At 44.5% G+C, this 21,405-nt stretch overlaps 1 protein-coding gene across 1 annotated transcript in view; it reads left to right on the top strand.

Moving 5' to 3' along the window:
• Positions 1–21,405, top strand: part of ARPC1A (actin related protein 2/3 complex subunit 1A) — a 158,033-nt gene that overhangs the window by 122,100 nt on the left and 14,528 nt on the right. The window contains exons 8-9 of the mRNA XM_085629133.1: positions 3,226–3,419; positions 4,729–4,819. Coding sequence (XP_085485259.1) covers positions 3,226–3,419; positions 4,729–4,819 — 285 coding nt within the window. The remainder of the gene's footprint in view (positions 1–3,225; positions 3,420–4,728; positions 4,820–21,405) is intronic.

Here is a 21,405-nt window from a genome sequence, read left to right as displayed (position 1 = left end):
TGTTCCTTGTATGGGTCTCTATGCCTTTTCTTTATTTTTTGGTGACTAGATGTAGTTTTTCAGTCCATAGGTGTCTTCCCTTGTCCTTTCATGCAATGCTTTTGTTGCAGTGGTTTTGTTCATCAGGGTTATGTACATATGGGACTCTATCTGTTGACTTCTTACCCACAGGTGGCTCCTTGAATGATTCACTAATGTTAAATCTTACAAATCTGATGTCATCTGCTGTTTCATGTTAAGCAGTTCATTAACAATGGCAGGAGATGCTGCTAAAAAATATAGCGTTATTGTGACCAATCTAGTGCTGGTACGAGCAGGTTACTGGGTTGCTATTTCTGTCCCTAAAACATATCATTGCTTGGTAAAGAAATGGCCATCCTTGGAAAAAACTGATAAAAATTTTCAATATCAGTAAAATAGCTGCCATTGTAGAACGGGTGCACTGATTTGTTGCATACATGCTGTGCCTCAAATGGTAAAAGTTCTATGGGGGATCTTTTTAGCTCCACTTTGTAATAGATCTTTGAAAGCCACTACTAGACATAGGCAGAAGGAATGCTGCCAGAAGCTAGTGGTACGTAAAACAGTATGGTTCTACTGGTACATAATTGACACAAGATGCAACAATTAATTTGCAATGTAGACAAGGGAAGAACATAGACAACATAATGAATGAATCACACTAAATGCTGAACTATACAGTCAAAGTATATTATTAATGTATCCGAGATTCATTTATAATCCATTTAGCAAAAGAAAACATAAAATTCATTACAGAACAGTTGCTCCACAGAGAGGGGGAGGAAAAGTGTTCTTAGAGGTGCTTTCTCAGTGATAAGAGAAAAGTAAAAAAAAAGGGGGGGGGGGTTTATTCATTATTTAGTACACAAAATAATCTTAGTTCAGTGGCTATGGCAATGAGGGAATCCAGTTTAACCAAGGCCAAGAAGCCTGTTTGGTGGATATATATATAGTCAGTTAATTCTTCCTAAATCCGAAAAGGGTGGTGTCAGTAGTTGGTGGAGGTTCGTACCACTTTAATCCAGGATTAATTTATCATGAACGAGATCCAAAAATGTGCCTTGGACAATAAATAAAACTTCTTTATTGTCTTGAAATGAGCAAAGCGAAGGTGCAATATAAACAACAAATAAGAGGGTGGTGTCTGGATAGATCGACCACCCTCCACAAGGTATAGCTAGTCAATCTAGGCTAAGTAGTTCTTGTCGACGTTTCGTCCCAACTGTTGCAAAATGTAGATTAGGCCCTACCATGCGGATCTTCATCAGGACAGTAGGGTGTGACATACATCAAATACATGTTCTGCTTTTATAATTGGCCCAATTATGCTTTGGGGAGTTGAGAAAATCGCCCACCAGAAATGCAAGCCTACAGTTATTTGAGAGAAAGCCACAACCCCCCATCCTTCCTCCAAATTCCCCATCCTCAATGCTCAATCTGTATGTTTCTGATTATTACTGAGTCACTCTCACCTCTAAATCTTGCAATGTGCAGGTGGTGGAATGCTCAGAGTGCACCATGCTGTCATAGATATAGTTCAACAGCTGCCTCTCCAACTGCATCCTGTAACTTTACTCTGGATTCAATTTCCAATCTGCATTTCCTTTTGGCCCAATGTGTTCTTCTCAACTTGAAGCTTACTATGCCTGGCATGAGCTTGTCCTGTTACCACAGCTAAATCATCTTTGATTTGGATTTGCTTATAAGCAGATGAATGAGGTGTAACTGAGGAACGCCACTGTCCCCAGTACATGACCTTTCAAATCAGTGTCTGTGTCTGTCCCACCCACCTCTTTACACATAACCTTCATGATTTAGGGGTTGTAAGATTTTTTTTTTTATTAATGGAAGCTGCCTCTGATTTCAGAGGAATGTACTTAGTGTTAGTTGTGATGCTGTTATGTTGAGAATGCACCCGCACTTCCAAAACTGTCTTTTTCTGCTCCATTGGGCCAACTTCAACTGTTAGTTGCCTGGGTAATAAACCTTGTAATTCTGCTGCTTCAGTGCTTCAAATCTCCAAGCAGCAGGTGGTGGTGGCGGTGACTCGTCTGACAATCATTTGTCTCTTGCCTTTAACCATAATATGACCAATGCTTTCCTTGTGGTGGTTTCAAGTCTTAATCAGGGGTTTGTAAAGTGCGACTACTCACCTGTGAGGGTCTAAAGGAACTGGAGGGGGCTACTGATCTTTCTGGGTATGGAGGATCATTCGAAGAGCAGGGTCTTGAGGTCCTTTTTGAATTAGATCAGCGACGCGGATTGCCTGAGGTGGAGGAGCAGGGTGTTCAAAGGCTAGGAGCAGGGTGTTCCAGGGCTTGGTGGCAAGGTTGGAGAATTAACTTCCTCCGGTCCTGGTCTTGTGGATCCTGGGGACGGAGGCTAGGGCGCGATGGGCTGAGGGAGTTGTCTCGTGGGTGCATGAAATGCGAGGTGGTGGTTCAGGTATGCTGGTCCTATGTTTTGTAGGGGTTTTAGCCAAGTTTGAGGAACTTGAAGGCAATTCTCTTGTTGACCTGTGGAGTTGTCGGAGGTGTTGCGTGATGTTGTTGCACCGGGTGTGTCTAGGACCAGTCTGGTGGCGGCATTTTGTACGTTCTGTAGTTTCTTGAGTTGTTTGTGGGTGATGTCGACGTATAGTGCGTTGCTGTAGTAGTCTGCTGGTGATGAGTGCATGGGTGACAGTCTTTCTGGATTCTGTGGGGAGATCAATCTGACTTTTTTTGAAGCAGTTTGAGGAAACTGAGTTGATTTAGCGGTTGTTTGAGAGCGATGAGTCAAGTATGATGCCAAGGTTGTGTGCGTGGTAAGTAGGGGTGGGAGGGGCTCCCAGATAGGCTGGCCACCAGGAGACGTCCCAGGCTGAAGGGGTGGGACCCAGGATGAGTACTTTGGTCTTGCCGAAGTCTGTGCTAAACTTGCTCCTCGCTGTGGTTGATTACTGTCCTTTAATATCTCATAGCTGAATAGAGCCCAGACAGAGGAGTGAATCTGCTTCGAGATTGTGGGTAATTTTCCTGAGATTGTATTGCAAGACACTGCTGCCTTCTCCCCGAGTTGGGAAGTGCATTACTTGAACAAGTGCTGAATCCTCTTTCTTATGTACATTGGTATTTTCTTTTTCAAAATAGAGCAAACTGATTCTGATAAGCTGGGTTATCAAAGTACTGGTAGTACCACACTTTAACACTGTCTCGTTTGCAGGGCCATGACTGCTGCCCTATGCTGTTCAGCTGTGATGATCATGGCTCACTGACCTTCATTTCCAAGCTAGACATTCCAAAACAGAGCATTCAGCGAAACATTTCTGCGATGGAGCGTTTCCGAAATATGGACAAGAGGGCCACAACTGAGGACCGCAACACGAACCTGGAGACACTGCATCAAAACAGCATCACGTAGGTGTCCATAAGGAAGCAAAATCTCAACTAACGCAATAAATCGCCAATTTGGGGTGTGCAACTTGCCAATGAGTTCAATACGAATACTGTAAATAGACCTCTTATATCTTAATGTATTTTTCAAGTGTCAATGTATCTTATTCCAACTGAAAGTTGGAATTAACAAAGTACTTTTGGGGAATTGTTGTGTAAAGTTCTTGTCCTACTGTGGGGATCCTCAAGCTGACCCTCTTCAGGTTTAACTGTCTGATATTGGGATGTTTGTTTGATCACAGGCTCAACAAGAATCTGCAGTGGGCACTGTTAAAGGTTGTATATCAATCTTTTCAGCCTTTCTAAGGTGTGTGACCCCCCCCCCCCCCCTCGTTATTCTAGTCACCAGTTGTGATGCGTTTCTTAAAGGAGCTCATATATATTTCTCCCTGCACCTTTTATCGTGCCTCAATGGGACCTTAATTTGGTCCTCATGTACTTGATGTCCACGCCCTTCAACTCTGTGCATAGTTGCTCTATGAGATTTCGAACCATCTAAATGGTATTCCCCATTGCAGTTACTTCTGCTTGCCATGTCTATTAGCTACAGGCAACCTCAGTGTACCACCTTCTTCCAGAACGAATTGGTGTTGCGATCTCCTGCTTCCTTTCTGACAGAAGGTGGTGTTTCCCTTTCACATGGGCAGTCCAGATTACTCTTCCTGACTTTTTCGCTCAGCATCACCCCGCTACTTGGACCCAAAAGGAGCTTTTAACCCAGCTCTAAAAATTGTGGAAACTCTACAGGCTAAACTAAATGGTAGTGATTTGAATGAGAACATCGCGAAACGAGTCCATACAAATTCTTAAACGACTGGCTACCTGCAGCCGGAGGTTTCTGAAATGATTTTTTTTTTTTTAAACCCTCTTTACTTCCAGATCATCTAAATGGATGGGCAGAGGAAGATCCTCTGAGCCTTCCCAGTGCCTGTTCCTCTAGTGCTCTCCCTACCTATTTTAATACTTTGGGGATAGGAAGATGGGGAATGCACATTAACCCTGTCTACTTTGGGTACAATTGGACAAACTGTTCTGGCCTCTATTTCAGGACTGTAGGCAGTTTTAAGGTCTTTCTCACTTGTCAGTGCGGACCATCAAGCACAGCTGCCAAGTGTCCTGAGGAGATCGGATTGTGTGGGAGGAAAGGGTTTATAAAAAAGCGCAATATTTTGCCCTTACCTGTTGTATGGTGCCTTTCTCAAGGCCTCTTCATTTTCATCCTTTACCTGCTTTCACCATAACAAATCTAAATCATTTTTATTTCCTATTTCAGCCAAGTGACCATATTTGAAGGCGATAAAAGGGATTGTCAGAAGTTCTGTACAACCGGAATTGATGGGGCAATGACCATCTGGGACTTTAAGGTATGGTGATTACCTTTGAACACCTTTGTTTTGTTATTTGAGTATCTGATAGACTTCTAGCCACAGATTTCTCCCCTTTGAATATTGCCAGGCGTCAGACTGGATCTGGAAGAATTTCGAGCAGTACATCTCATGCATGCATGCAGGGGGCGTTGTTTGGCTCCATGTCGGCAGGGTCTGCTCCGGAAGTGATGTATGCTGTATATTTGCCACCTCGGCACTCTGACATTAGTTTTTTTCTTTCTGGGCCAGATAGCACTGATCCAAATTGAGCTACCCCATCCCAGGACCGTTCGCGTGGGAGGTCCCTCTCTACGTTCTTCGTCGCGCTCAATCATCCGGGAAGTCGGCTAAGTCCCGCAAGGACAAGAAGTCGAAGTCCAAACACTCTTTGATTTCCCTGCGCTGTCAGTCATCCATGAGACAAGGAGCACCGGCACTCCAGGCCCGCAAGTCGGCAGAGCTCCGTGCTTCCCTGATTTTCCCAGAGTGACACCCACCCAGCTGAAGGAATTCTGAGGCCATGCGCCGCATCTTTGGGTGACCTGGCCCCTCTGGAGTGTCGTTGGACCCTACAGGCGTGGAAGGGGCCTCTACTGGGACGATGTCGGCAGGGTTTGCCCTTTGCCCAGTTGGACCCTAAGGATCCCGCACTGGATGTGGAGCTGGTAGCAAGATAGAGACCTTCCTCAGCGCCCACTCAAGTGCCAATGGCTCCAACACAAGCTACCCCATCATTAATCACGGCTCCGGCACAAAACCGGATGGGCGTGATCCGACACCGTTTCCGGTGCCGACCAAGGACATTCTTCTCAGAGTAGAGACCGTGCCTTATTTGATGGATCAACCTGGTGAGGGAGACGCTTAGGAGGGATCTGTGGACCCTCATGGATATGACACAGTTGAGGACAACTGGTATGAGGAACTGGGTGAGACCAGTGGGTTGGCCACTTCACCTGACAGAGTCCTAGTTTTCCCTCCTACTGTGGTTATGGAGGAGGGAGCCCAGGACCTCAGCTACCCTACAGGGGAGAGAGGGCAACTGTGGACCTTAACCTACCCTCTGACCCTCTGTGGCAGTCAAGACTAAAGTCTTGACAGAGGTGCTTCAGACAGGATTCCCCTCCTTAGAACCCTTACTCTCATTCAATGAAGCCCTTACAGATGTCCTATTTGGGGCCTGCTCCAAGCCCTGCCAGATGCCCCTGTGAATAGGACGATTGCCCACCATCGGCCCTGTCACGTCCCTAACAGACTGGATGAGGCAAAGGAGCTGCGTATAAAGGTTTTTATTGGAGAATAAAAAAGAGTGTCCGTGGGCTTCGCCCGGTTCGACGTGGGTTCTTCGTCTTATTCCTTATCCCCTGGGCTCCAGAGGTTGCATATACGGATGTCAGTCTCGGCCTCGTTCCTGGTTCCGTGGACTGTTCCGCCAGGCGTCCCCCTCGGTAAAGAAAAGAGGAGACGGTCCGGGTTTGTCCTGTTCTTGTGTTAATCTTACACGCGCAGGCTTTTTCACTATCCTTTCTTTCCCTGGTCTCCCAGTGGAACCTATGCTGCCTTTCGGGTTCAACCCCTCTCTCTCCCGTTCCCGGGCCCTTTCTTCAGGTGGAGTCCCGTTGGAGGTGTACGAGGGTGGTTCCTGGCTTCGGGTGTCCCTGCCCTTTTAACAAACTAAGGTGGAGATACCAAAAAAACTTCCCGTTCTTTTCTCTATTCCCCGCTGTTCAGGTGTCCTCCCTGTTCCCTTATAGACCAGAAAAGCCAGCACGCGCCTGCCACCAGCCTATCAGCGAGCGCCCTGTCTTTCCCCCCACTTGCCTGAAACCGGGACCCGATGACAGGGTCCCGGCCGTCTCGTCCGTGGCGCCTTCCTTGGGGTACGTCCCGGTTTTCGTCTGGGTCCCGTCGTTCTTATCTCGAGCCTCCGGACCGGTCTCCTCCGTCTCTTTCTCCGGCGTCCTCTCTGCTTCCTCCTCTTCTTCCTGCTGGCCTCCATGTGGTTCCTCGCGTTCTTCGTCGAATGCTCCTTCTTCCGGGTTTACGTGCCTCCTTGGGCTCCGCCCCCTGGCCGTCGCTAGAGTCCGCACCAGTCGCGTCGGCTCCGTGCCCCCGAGGCACTCCTGGCGGTCGTCGGCGCTCGTCCCGTCACAGCCCCACTGCTGGGGATCCTAGGTTCCTTACCCAGCACCCCTCCCCAGAGAGGTTGGTGGTCCAAGCCTCCGCATCCACTCCGGTGCATTCCCTACTACTCCACCGGATAGAGAACCCAAGAGTCTCTACACCTTTGGTAAGGGGATGTTCTCTTCCACCAGTCTGGCACTGTGATCAGTGCATGCCCAATTGGCCAGTATTCCCATAGTCTATGGGATTCGGTTGCGCAAGTGCTGCCTATCCTCCCAGAGGAGGCCTGAGTCGTACTGTTGCCGATGGGAGGGATTTGAAAAAGTTCACCATGATATGTGGACTTGACACTGCCCACTCACTGGGTAGAGCAATTTCTCGTTGGTTGCCTTACAGCGTCAAGCCTGGCTGGGAACATCTGTTTTTTTCAAGGCATGTCCAGGCTTCCCTCATGGACAAGCCCTATGCTGGCTCTAGCCTTTTTAGAGACCAAGCGTATTCGGCACTTGACCCCTTTAAGGAAAGCAGGGCTGCGGCCAGGTCCTTGGGCTTGTCTATGGCTCCTCGTCCACCCCTGTCCACCTTCTGCACAGAAGTGGCCTCCAACTGCACCCATACCCTCTGTCACCACAGCCAGTAGTAACATCTGACGGTTGGGTGCTCTACATAGTCCAAAAGGACTACTCCCTTCCCCTTGTGACACCCCCTCCCCCCATGCCACCCACCTACGATCTGACGGAAGACCATCTTGCCTTGCTCTGTCGAAGTGCAGGCTCTGTTGGACAAGGGAGCCATAGAGCGTGCCTGCATGAGAAGTAAGTAGTGGTTGTTATTACCGCATCTTTTGGGTGCCAAATAAGAACGTAGTACTTTGTCCTATCTTTGATCTGCGCCTTCTCAACTTCTTCTTGGAAAAGGACTTGCAGGACGCATATTTCCACATTCCCATCTTACCGGCCCACAGACGCTATCTGTGTTCCACGGTGGAGCAAGAGCACTTTCAGTTTGCTGTGCTACATTTTTTTGGCCTTACCAGCACCCCTCGGGTGTTCCTTATAGTGATGGTGGTGGTTACGGCTCATCTGCAGAGGTCGGGGATTTCAGTCTTCCCTTACCTCGGCAACTGGCTGTTGAAGGCCTGCTTGCCCCAAGGCAGTTGTCACCCCTCTTCATAATACGGCGAACCTCTTGCACTCGCTGGGGTTCACTATTAACATGCCGAAGTGCACCCGACTCCCTCGCAGACGCCCCCTTTCTTCTGAGCTTTTCTCGACACAGTGTTGTTTCAGGACTATCCACCCGAGCAACTAGTTAATGATATTCAGGCTATGATACCGATGTTTCAGCCCTCTATTCTGGATTTTGGTGAGACTGGCTGTTGGGCCTCATGGTCTCCTGCATCCTTCTGGTGACACATGCGTGTCCGCATATGCGGGCTCTGCCATGGGACCTGAAGGCCCAGTGGGAGCCGCATCAGGTGAATATCTCCAACATGGTCCAGATCTTGTAGGGAACTGCAAAAGACCTGCAGTGGTGGCTAACGAATTGTGATTGGGTGAGTGGCAGACACCACTCCCTTCCCGGAACAGATCAAACAGTGGTGATGGGTGCACCACTTTTGAGCGAGGGGGGGGGGCATTTTGGAGAGCTGGAGATCAGAAGACTCTGGCAGCGTCGGTGCTCCCCATAAACCTGTTGACGCTTCGGGTGATTTGCTTGCCATTAAAAGCCTTTCTATCAAGGGAAGGTTGGTGCAGGTGTTCATGGACAAAACCACCGCCATGTGGTACTGCAACAAACAGAGTGGAATGGGATCGTGAACTCTGTCAAGAGGCACTGCGCCTCTGAACGTGGCTGGAACGTCAGGGCATTACTCTGGTGGGGGAGCAACTGGCGAAATCTCTGAACGCCAGAGTGGACGAACTCAGCTGAAGATGCCAAGCAGATCATAAATGGCGTTTTCATCCAGAGGTGGTGCAAGGTCTCTTTCAGCAGTGGGGAGCGCTTTGGTTAGAGCTGCTAGTCACCGCCAAAAGCATGCATTGTCAACAGTTCTGCGTGCTGGAGTTTCCAAGGCGTCTCTTCCTCTGAGATTCTTTTCGCTTTGAGTGGAGCTCCGGCCTCCAGTACGCCTTTCTGCCAAAAGCACTCCTGCCCAGAATTCTCATGAAGATGAGGAACGATCAAGCTCAGGTTATTCTTGTGGCTCCGGATTGGGCACTGAGAGTCTGGTATTCCAAGCTGTTGAGCATGACCATTGGTCCTCCAGTCAAACTGCCTGTTCAGGAGGATTTTCGGTCTGAGCAACCGAGCCTGCACCTGTGCACCATCCATCTGCATGTGTGGAGATTAAACACCAACTGTTGACAGCGATCAACCATCCTCCCAAAGTCTGTGGTTTTATTCTGCTAGCCAGTGGTCCCACAACCAAATTGGTGTACGCTTGCTGTTGTGATAAGTTTTTGTCACGGACTTTCTGCACCTTTATTCAAGGTTCTCTTATTTGTTTTCTTTGTCCCAGCAGGGCTCTGCCCTGGGCACAGTTAAAGATTACCTCTCTGCCACCTCTGTATTTTTGTGGCTGACGGATCAACCTTCTCTCTGAGTCACCTGTTGTGGCTATGTTACTTACAGGCCTGCGGCATAGGTTTACCTCTATGCCATTCATCATGCCTCAGTGGGTCCTCCCCTTTTTCATGTGTTCACCATTTGACCCTCTACACGTTTGCTCTTATAGGCTCTTGACAAGTGGTTCTTAACCTGTTTTCCAGGGACCTCTGTGGATTCACCAAGCCTATCCAGGGAGTCGGAGACTATTTGCAAAATAAAATAATATTAACAGAATGATGAAGTGTATGTAAATAAAGAAGCAAAGTGTGAAACTGAACATTTTAAAATGTTCTGTAGATGTAAAGGAATTTGGAACCAAGGCTAAAAATGTAGTTATCCTCCGATTGATTCATGGGTGCAGTAAAATGTGCAACAAGCAGACAGTATGAACGATGAGTAGCCTCAATTGAATTTAGAAAAGTTCCAACCTTCCCTTTAAAATGAAAACTTTGATTTTTTTTTTTTTGTGAGGTAACTTAAATATGTCATGATTTATGTATTTGTTTGATGTTTTCTTTGTGTATTTTGTGTGTGTTGTTTTGCGGTACAAATCATCAAAAATGATTATAGGCCGGGGTCCCTGGCATCATGTAATGACTCAGTGGGAGGTCCCAGGATTCCAATAATAGTTCAGTGTGGGTCCGCAGGTTCCTGTAATGATTAAGTGGCGTTCCACAAAGGTGAAAAGGTTAAGAACCATAAAAACTGTCTTATCAGCCAGAACATCTGCCAGGAGGGTCAGCAAATTGCAGGCACTCTGTTTACCATCCTTAAACCACCTTTTTCCCGTATAAACTGATTCTCCAGACACGTGCCTCCTTCCATCCGAAAGTTGTCACTCCCTTCCATGTAGGCCAGAGCATTACCCTGCCTACCTTCTTTGCTCTGTCTTATTCCTCCAAAGAGGAGGAGAGACTCCAGCATCTGGACCCAAAAAAAGGGTTGTTGTTGTATCTTGACCGGACAATAGAGTTCCAGGTGGATGATCAACTCTTCTTGTGTCTGAGCCAAAACAGGGAAGACTGCAGAAGCGGACCATCTTGTGATGGATTGCACTGTGCATTAAGATCTGCTATGCACTGGCAAAGAAACAGCCACCCGAGGGCTTACGGGCTCACTCTACCAGAGCCAATGCAGCATCCACTGCATTCGCGCGCGGTACTGCTAGAAAATCTTCAGCTTCAGTCTGATCCCTGGGGATATTCAAAGATGCCTTCTCTGCACAGATGCGTAGCAGACAGTTGTCTGTGCAATATCGAAGTACCTCTGAAGTTGGATCATCAGAAGTAAGGCGTTAGAATGATTAGCAAGGATAGCTTTCCTATTAGGATCACCCCCTTGAAGATATAATATATATAGGCTAGAACTATGATGTTTTCCATTTACATTTGTGCTAATGTTTTTATATATTTATTTAGACCCTATGTTCTAGCTCTACTGATAGGAGTAGGGCATATATAAGCATTTTATATGTTAAAACACTATGCTAATTTTATTATCTGGGTTAGATTTGTTTTTTCAATTTTTTTTTTATTTTTTATTATGGTATATAAAATTTTAGATATCCATTTGCACTATCTTGAATGAATTCAATGATGTATTTTTGGATTTTTAATTAAATGTATACATGTATTTAATGCACTTTTATGGGCGAATAGCCCAAATAAAGTTTTATGGTAAGGTATTACGGAAGTTAAGCAACTTGTTTTTCTAAAACTGTTCAAAATTTCTTTGCTTTTATTTGTGTGCCTGCAGTCCTATTGAGTTTTTTTGGGTCTCCCTTCCTGCCATCTCTCTCAATCACTCGGGGACCCCTTTTTAATTTGCAAATTGCCGCCACTGTTTCTCCTTGTTCCAGTTTCATTCATATTTTGATATTACACACCTTTGTTTCTGTGTTTTTGACTGTTTTACCGTTTTGTGATCCTTGTGGCCTTTGTGACATTATCTTCTCAAATGTATCTAGTTATCCAATAAAACCCTAAAACATTTTGTCTCCCTTATAATCTGTGGCTCAATTGTGCCATTTGGTTTAAACGTCTGTCCTTCTTCTTTGTTAATGTACATTATTCATACTGTTTATTTAAAAAAATGTTCCTGATTTACATCAGACTGAAAGAGGACATGGGTGTCTCCAGTACTGAGACTAAACAGAAAAGATAAGCAACCACAGAAGAAACTAGTCTTCTCCCCAGTGTGCGTGGTACCTGAAAGAAATTTAAATGTGTGCAATCTTTTACAGGCTGTGACCTCATAGCACAATAAATGTGCATGTTTGCATCAACCAGAATTTAAATTTGTGATTCATTCGTTACATCCACAGAAATCTAAATGGATTGCATTAACCAACTGAGATATCAAACCCAAACCATGCTTTTCTTGAAAATTAGTTTGGCTTGAATTTCTGCATTGTATGATTCTCACTTATAGGCCTAAATGTGTAGGGTATTTCCATCCAATTGTGGGGAGCACAGAATGCTTTGTCTTTAAATAGTTAAGACAATCTGTAGATTGAGCTTGACACCAAAATGTCCACTGAATTACCTCTTGTTCAGCTAGACAGGACAGCTTTTAATGCATTTTTCTATAATTTGTATTAGAGAGTGAGACCACAAAGTGACCCCAATGGTCTATGTCAAGTAGCTCAACCTCAATACTTTTGAGTCTAGATCGCCGGTGACACTTGATGTCAAGAAGATCAATGTCTAGGCACTTGACTCAGTTTTCTCTATTTCCTCGGACTCCTCTCCTGTCAGGCAGATTCAGGTTTATTACCAAGGCTGATTACACTAGGAGAGGACCCATTATAAAAAACTCTTATGCTTTTAGATCTTCCACTTAGCCTAGTTCACCTTCTTGCCCATCTGCGCCAGGTTAACCACAAATTCCTTCGGTAGAAGCAAGAACCACAGCCATTTCGCCAGTTCCAATCAGATCACCTCCAATCACTTCACCAAAGGGATGTAAAATAATCTGATCTGCTTAACCTCCATTAACCAATTCTCATTCTTCAGACTGCTACTCTACATATAATTCAACCTCTTTGTCTGCATTACCATTAGGTCATCACTGGTAAATGACATTCTAACTTTTCAATATGTCTTGATCAGAGGAGTAAATAAATTGAATACTCCGTTTCAGAGTTCTCAGTCAGTTTTAGTGATAATGTAGACATGTGAACTAAGGGCTTCTTCAAGACCCGCTTTGCCTTTGGTACAATGTTTTTCAGAACTTGAGGACGAGAAATTCCTGCAGTGACAATAAAAGGTGACCAGCAAGGCTTGTTAAAAAAATGTAAATTCTCTGAACAAGATCCAAGATCCTGAACTGTATTCTGTCGTAGCTTCATCTGTAATGAAGAGACACGCTTCGCCTCCTGAGACTTCAATCACTCCAGGAAAGGAGAGCAAGAGACTTGATGCAGTGGGAAGAATAATCTGTGACTCTGCTGCGGTAGCCTTTAAAACTGCTAGTGCATCAGCTCTTTTGGGGAGATTCAATAGACCATTATGGGAATCTCTATCTTAATATTCTCATGACCTCGCAAACGAAAAGTTACCAAACTTTCTGGAAATAGAAGAAAGTCAAAAGGTCAAACTATTTCCAATCAGTTCAGAGATTTATTATGCAGATCTTGCAGTTACCCAGTTTTACAATGGCATTGCTCTCAGAAGATCCTCCTGGCTCAGACTAACCTCTCTGAAGCCAATACTCTGTTAAAGATTATGAATCTTCCCTTCTTCGACCAGTTTAATTTAGGCCATAGTTAGGACAAAATGGAACAGATGAATGAGTCTGAACCCCTTAAGCTGTTGGGTAAGAAGCAAAGAATACATGTTACCGTTCTCAGTATAAAAGCAGAGATGCTAGATACCAAGCCATGCAGAGGTTTCTATCCCCTCAATGGTCTTTCTACCCTCTGTCTCAGGGACAGTGGCAACAGCAGCAGCAACAATCCCAGTTCCATTGTAGAGACAGAGGCCAACAACAGCAACAAACACAATCCCAATACACCTCCAAGTCACACTCACAATTCAAAATGGTGAGAAGCCCACTTCCTTTGCTCTGTTACCCACTCCAAGGGGCAGGAGTGTATCAAACCATCTGGCAGAGTGGAGATTGATAGCCACCGACAAATGAGTTTAACAAATAATCCAGAATGGCTCCGCCATCCACTTTAATTATCCTCCATCAATACCACCAACCCCAGCAAGAAAACACCAGTTGATACAGTTAAGAGAAGGTCAAATCTCTACTCCAAAAACAATCAATGGGACCAATTCCTCCATCTCTAAGAAGAAAAGGAATCTACTCAAGATCGTTTTTGGTTCCAAAGAAAAGTTCCAAAGATCAATTCAGAGTTATCCTTGATCTCAGACAGGCAAACAAGTGGATCAAAAAGCAAAGGTTCCAAATGTTATCCTGCACCAAATATATCCACAGCTAATGAAGGTAGACTGGATTTGCTATGTCGATCTTCAAGATGCTTATTTTCACATACACAACATTAAAACTCAAACGTTGCTATGATTTTCAATAGACTAGGCTCCTATCAATACAAAGCCCTTCACTTCGGGCTAAAGTCAGCCCCTAGAACGTTTTCCAAATGTGTGGCTGTGTTGGCAGATTTCCTCAGAAGTAAAAAGATCTATATTATCACTCTGAACAAATGGGTGATAAAGGCACCATCTTCTCAACCGGTACAATCATCCTTCAACACCACAGCCAATTTAGTAACACATTTGGGTTTATGTATCGACGACGAGAAGTCAATATCCTCCTATACAACTTCTTGACTATCCACACGCTACTCTGGCTTCTTGAGAGGGAGAAGTGTGCACTATTTTACAAAAATGGCACTGCATCCAATGGCTCGACAGCTTTCATCCTTACGAGAATGCCTGGCATCCTGCATATTCCTAGTTCCCAATGTACTTCTTCATTTGAGGCCTTTACAACATTGTCTAAAAGATCAGTGATCCTAATACAAAAAATGTTGGGAAGACAAATTAACTTACAACTCAAGTCAAAGAATCGCTGAATTTATGGTGCAAAATAAGGAGTCTATTAAAAGGAATACCTTTTTACCAAGATCTTCCAAATCACACAATTGTGACAGATTGCTTTTTCTCACAAGATGGTATGCCCATCTGCAGGATATCACAGTACAAGGGCTGTGGTAAAAAAGACAGACTATAGCACATCAGTGTTTTAAAGTTGAAGGTAGTTCATCTAACCCTAAAAGCATTTGCCCCATCTCTAACTTCGAACAGTTTCTTGATTTAAACAGACAATACAACAATGATGCACTTTTCAAACCCTAAAGTGGACACCAGATCAACGACTATTATTAGAGGCTCAAGAAATTTGGCATTGGTTACTGGTAAATCTATCAATTCAAACTGTTCATTTGCCGGTTCTTCAAAATTGTCAAGCTGATCTCCTGAGCAGATGCTTCATAGACCATGACTAAGAGGAACTAGACTAGTCAGTCTTATTCTACATTTTCCAAGGCTGGGGTTTTCCCAATATAGACCTATTTGCCACAAAGAAATGCAGAATTGCCAAACTTTGCGTTGAGAATGTAGGAACCATGACATTGTGCAATGCCCTTTTGACAATTGATTACAATGATTTCTGTAGCGTTCCCTCTGATCCCATTAATTCCAACAGTGCTACTCAAGCTGGAATGTTCAAATGCCTAAATGATTTTGTTAGCACCATATTGGCCCTGATGTGGTAGTATTTAGAGAAGCTTTGCCTCTCCATAACACCCTACAAGAAGTTGCAGTGCAAACAGAACCTTCTGTCAAGAATGAAAGGCAAAATCCATCACCCCAGCGTACAAATGATATTTTTTTTAATATGTTCTATTCAGGGCCGGACTGGGAACCAAAACCGGCCCTGGCAAAGTGCTTGGGGTGCCGCCCTGCTCTTTGCCAGGGCCGGTTTTCGGCCGATTTTGTTACAGGCCTATGCTGCAAAAACGGCCCTGTAACAAAAACGGCCCCCAAGGGCCCTAAACCGGCCCCCACCCGTGCGGGGCACCGGGGGATTGCCCGGTGCCCGCTACGGCCAGTCCGGGCCTGGTTCTATTTATGAATTTCAAGATCAACTAACAATCCATATATACATAAACTTTTCAGACCATGGACAACTAGCCATTCCTCATTGTGTTCACACCAATACAGTATCTAACACAGATTCTGTGTCCTACAATGCCCAGGCAAGCCAGCCCCAACACTTTAATCCACACTGTCCCCCCCTACAACTCCCCAATCTCTATTACCCCTCTTTGTATACATTCTGGAGAATGTAGATCCACTCTCCATGGCAACAGTCCTTTCTGCCAGCATCTGAGCTCCCATGTGTCATCATTTTACAATTAACTATTGGTTGTGATTTCTTGTGTATCTCCTGCTGGTGCAATAATCATACTAGGTAGCATTTCCGCGCAATCCAGTAAGTCATCTTCCCCCTTGTCACCTCCAACGTACCGTCTTGGAATTTGGTAGCATGGCTTCTGAGGCCATTCAGTATAGACATTTGATCCTTCTGCCAGAGTGTATAAACCTTCTCAAAGAAGCTAAACGTCCGACTATGTGAGCATCTAATGCTTTTAATAGAAAGGATTTGACATATGGCGCTTCAATAACAGCAACAATCCTATTAACTGCCAGGAGAATGTGATTTTGCCTTATTTGCTTTATGTGGCTCACTCACAGCTACAGTTCGCCGCCATTAAAGGTCATCTGAATGCTACTGCAGCATACAAAAAAGGACCAATACAAACATTTTTCTTCACCAGGCCAATCATAAAATATTTCCTGGAAGGATTAACAAAAGGTTTCCACCTATTGGATATACTCCATGGGAGTTAAATCTAGTTTTATCCGAATGAATGGCTCCCTCTTTCGAGCCCATGCATAAGGACTCAATGGAGCACCGCTCCTCGAAAGTAGCTTTTTTTAAAACAATGACATGAACAGGGAGAATGTGAGCTTCAAGCTCTTTCCTCTATGGAACCATACACTGTTTTTTGTAACAAAATAGTAGTTAAGAACGATTAATTCATTTTTTTTTACTTAAAGTTCTCTCAGATTTTCATATAAATCAGACAATTTATCTTCCTATATATATTTTTCGAAAATTAGTTCCTATGCAGCTGAAATGAACGTAATTCCTTAAGTGTTAGTTCTGTCTAAATAAAATGTAAGGCCGCTTCTAAGTGTAGCCATAAAACAACCAGTTTATTAATTATGAATCACTTAGACCTGGTATAGCTTCTTCAAAACAAACTTCAGTCAGATGGAGAGTTTCATGTATTACTCATTATCAATTAGCTAATACGGCTCTTCATGGCGATTCCAGGGCTCACTCTACACGTAGCAAAGCAGCCGCTCCTGCCAGGTATTAAATGTTCCGTTAACAGATAATCTGTAAATCAGCCACTTGGAAATCAACCCATACTTTTTCCAAACATTATTGTTTGGATAAAGGTTCAATGACTGACACTTTCTTAGGTGAGGCGACAGTAAAGATTCGTTTTTTCTTATAAATATTGTTTATACTCGTCTCCTATGAAAATATCTGTATAGCTTATACTAGTGTATTGATATCTGTGGTGGTATAGGGATATGCTTTGAACTCTATGACTATCACCGAGGATCCTATGATGCAGAAGGAATGTGATTTATTTGTAACCCTAGTTCTGCATTGTAGGCATCCTCACTGAAGTCATGAACCACCCTCCCTCCTCCCCTTTTGTCTATACAACTATCATGTTTATCCGTATCATATATCGCCATTCAAAAAGCGCGGCGTCTGTGAGGCAAACTGCCAGTACAATGCATGCTGGGAAGAAGAAGCTGCTGATAATTCATAAAGCAACAGTGTATTTTTCTCTGCAGCTTCTGCACTCTTGACCAGACCCGCTCCCTTTTATCTTCTTGTTTTCTCTCTACGTATGTAGGTTATTTCAGATGTAATACAGCATCGCCTCCCGGCAGGTGCTGCAACCTAGTTTTACTCCATTAAAGAATACCTTTTTGCTGATTCAGAATAATGCAGGAACACCTGTCATGGCTTGCTGATTATAGATGTATAACCAGATTATGCAAGTGTCAACCCTCCTCTACAGATTGACTCCCGATATTTAAAGTATAAAGTGTTACAGGGTCCCTGCAACTCTTCTACGTTTATGACTTCAGTAAGGCTACCTGCGAAGCATGAAATGTATTTTTTTTTCATTTAAGGTGTGTGTATTACATTTTATAAGCAGTTACCTGTAAATGACAGGTCAAGGATCTAGAGAATATTTTTTTCTTCCAGATGTCTGTCCCAACCCCCACACTCACTGTCCCCCTAGTACTAGGTATCACAGTTCCATGTCTGTTTTATGCACTTCGACCGGTGCCTCTAATCTGGAAGATGAGCAACTGAAAATATCGGGAGTAAAAGACCCACAAAACTTTACTAAAGCTAAAACTGCTGAAGAATTATGTCCAGATAATGAACGTCCGCAACCCCCTACTACCACTAGATGGCGCGCTTCTGCTGCCTGATATGTAGATGGATATTAAGGTGAAAGAAACCATTTGATTTACATGACTTGCTTCCCATTATCGAAATTAAAACATTTCTGAATTTATTTCAGTTTAGAAATGCTCTTTATATTAAAGAAAACTGAATTTTGATCCTCCATCTGTTTTTTCTTCTGAGCTTTCAAAAGTAGGGAGAAAATATTACTCTACAGTAATCTTATTTAGAACTCTGGAAACAGCATCGTCATCAAATTAAGTGTTTCAGATTTATGTTCCTTACTATATGGGAAGATTATAATGGGCATATTCCCTGAAGATACTTTAAAAAGAATAGTTTCTTTTGAGTTACTGCCAGGTGTTGCAGAGCTAGAGGTAAAAGCTACATAAATTGTAGGTTGGTTGATTTTAGTGTGCAATTACCCCAAAGGCTGTCATGATCATAGAGCAAATCCAAGTGATACTGGTTGTGGGCAAGTAGCAACAGATAGCACGGCTAGCTCTGATGTGCAAGCTAAGGCTTTGAAACATTATACTGTTCCTGAATGTGCCCGAGTCTACCTTATGTCTTGTGGTGTTGAACCACCCTCTGCTTTGGTCCGCCTGTTAGTGAGGGTGGTGTGTGTGTTTTATGTGCACAACCAGTGTAAGATCATGGACTGTATCCTTAATTCGAAAATTAATGTTTTTTAAATGTGTTAAATGATCTACTATTACAGAGAAATTCAATATGAGGCAAGGGATGAGCATCAAAAACTTCAATAGGGACTAAAGGGAACCCTAGCAGCCCGACCTTGCTGTTTACCTGCTCGTATACCTTTGCCTAACAAAATACCTGAACGACCTCTGGGCAGATGTTATTGCCACCAGTAATGGCCATTGTGGTGATAAGGAGCCTGCGAGGACATTTGTGCAAGTGCTCAAAGAAAGCACACTTCAGGAATGTCAGGACAAGATTAAAGTCCCACTGAGGCATAAAGCTATGGGATAAAGGGAGAAGGTGGAAGGTGGAAAGCTATGTTGCAAACCTCTCAAGAACCTATGTACAATGGGGGTATGAAGAGTGTTTGTTTTTATGCAACTGCAGAAAGACAAATAGCAGAAAGATGACCCTTTAAGGTGCCCAGAGCAGATCTGTTCTGGGCAAAGGAAAGAATAAAAAGATGAACCTGGGAAAAAGAAAATGGGGTCAACCTGCTTTTCTGCACACCATGCCACAAACATGCCTCAATTGCAGTGGTGGAGCACCTGGCTGGCTGCCAGAATAACTTTGCAGACTTCAGGCGCAAGGTAAAGGTTGTAAACTCACTGCTCAATCTCCACGCAAGAAGGCAGAATGTTGAAGGATTCAAGTGGAGAACCCTCCCCTGCTGCTATGATAAAAGATCATCCCAAAGGGGCAACCTGATTGGAGGACCAATGGCCATGCTCAACAGCTCGGGATACCAAACTCTGAGCCCAGTCTGGAGCCACAAGGATGACTTGGGCCACGTCATTTCTGATCTCCTTGAGAACTGAGGGCAGGAGTGGCATGGACAGAAATGCGTACATGAGGCCTGAGCTCCACTCAAGACGAAAAGTGTCTCTGAGCGAGAGCCACCTTGGAAGCTACAGTGCACAGAACTGCTGACATTGCACGTTTCCTGCGATGGTGAACAGACCTAACCAAGCCTTTCCCCACTGCTGAAAAATATCTTGCGCCACCACCTGATGGAGACTCCATTTGTGATCCTCTAGACATCTTTGGCCGAGTTGGTCTGCCCTTGCCTTCCAAGAGTCCGCGAGGTGTTGAACCACCTGGGAAAGGCCCTGCTGTTCGAGCCATGTCCAGAGACGCAGGGCCTCTTGACAAAAGGTCCATGACCCCTTCCCACCCCTCCCTGTTTGTTGCAGTACCTCATGGTGGTTGTGTTGTCCATAAACACTTGCACTAGAAGGGTTGAAAGGCTTTTGATGCCAACCGGATCACCTAGAGCTCCAGAAGGTAGACATGAAGACTGGCTTCCCCCTTGAGACCAGAGGCCTCTGATTTCCACCTCTCCCTGATAGCCGCCTCATCCCAGTAGTGCGACAACTGTCACTACTGTCAGATCTGGTTGAGGAAGGGAGTGGGGTCTGCTGCTGATCCAGTCGCAATTTGTTAACCACCACTGCAGATCTCCTGCAATACCCTCTGAGATCTGGACCATGTGGGAGAGATTTCCCAGATGTTGTGCTCACTGGAACTTCAGGTCCCACTGTAGTGCATGCATTTGCCAGCAAATCAAGAAACAAAGTGCCAGTACCGATACAAATTACACAAACAAATTTAACAATCACTCGTGCCACTCATAGTGATTGAAACCATCTTATTTGAAAAAAATAAATATTTTATTTTATATTTCGTATTCAAATATATTTTTTAAGACTCCTTTTTTTTGTCTTTTTTTTTTTGTCATTAAAGATGCGAAAAAAACATTTTCAATGGACCTGACAATAATATTTACAGTTCAATACAATAATGACCAACATGTAAAACAAAATTACAAGATACATTCATAAACAATCCATTTAAACATGCCCATAATCCCACACAAAATGGAAAAAGAGAAAGAAAGAATATAAGAGTAAGTAGGAAAGGATTAAAGAATTTCACGAAAAGAAAGGGAACAGTGGCATTTGTCGCAAGCATGATGCATGAGGCCCAGCAGTCTCAGAGTCAGTCTCACCGAAATCCAGGAAAGAGGCTGAAGCATCTGTTTCACTGCCCGAATCTCCTAAACTCTCCTTTCGGGACGATAGGCCCATAACTGCACCTTGCCCAGAACAGCTCTGATGAAAGGTAACGTCTTAGAGGGAGTCTGGTGTGATTACGCCACGGTGATGGTGAACCCCAGTGAATGCAAGAGGTCCTCCGTAGTCTGGGGGTGGGAGACGACAGTCTGAGGTGAGCCCACCTTCAACAGCCAGTCGTCGAGATCGGGGAAGATGGGCCCCCCTGATCTCCGCAGGTGAACCGTAACCACCACCATCACCTTGATGAACACCCAAGGGGCGCTGGTGAGGCCAAAGGGGAATACCGCACACTGAAAGTGCTCATGCCTCACAAAGGATCACAGGTGATGCCTGTTGGCAGGCAGGACGGGAATGTAGAAATATATACATTCTGCAAGTCCAACGCTACCATCCTGGCTCCCAGGTTGAGGGCAGATGAGATTTGAGTGAGCGTGAGCATTTTGAACTTCTCCTTCTTGAGGAAGAAATTGTGTGGGTGTAGGTCTAGGATAGGATGAGGGCACAAGAAAGTAGTAGCAATAAACCACAACCCACTCT

The sequence above is a fragment of the Triturus cristatus genome, chromosome 10 (genome assembly GCF_964204655.1).
Source record: "Triturus cristatus chromosome 10, aTriCri1.1, whole genome shotgun sequence".
In the NCBI taxonomy this organism is placed as follows: domain Eukaryota; kingdom Metazoa; phylum Chordata; class Amphibia; order Caudata; family Salamandridae; genus Triturus; species Triturus cristatus.
Note: the sequence above shows the minus strand (reverse complement) of the source record. Positions and strands in the feature narration are given on the sequence as shown.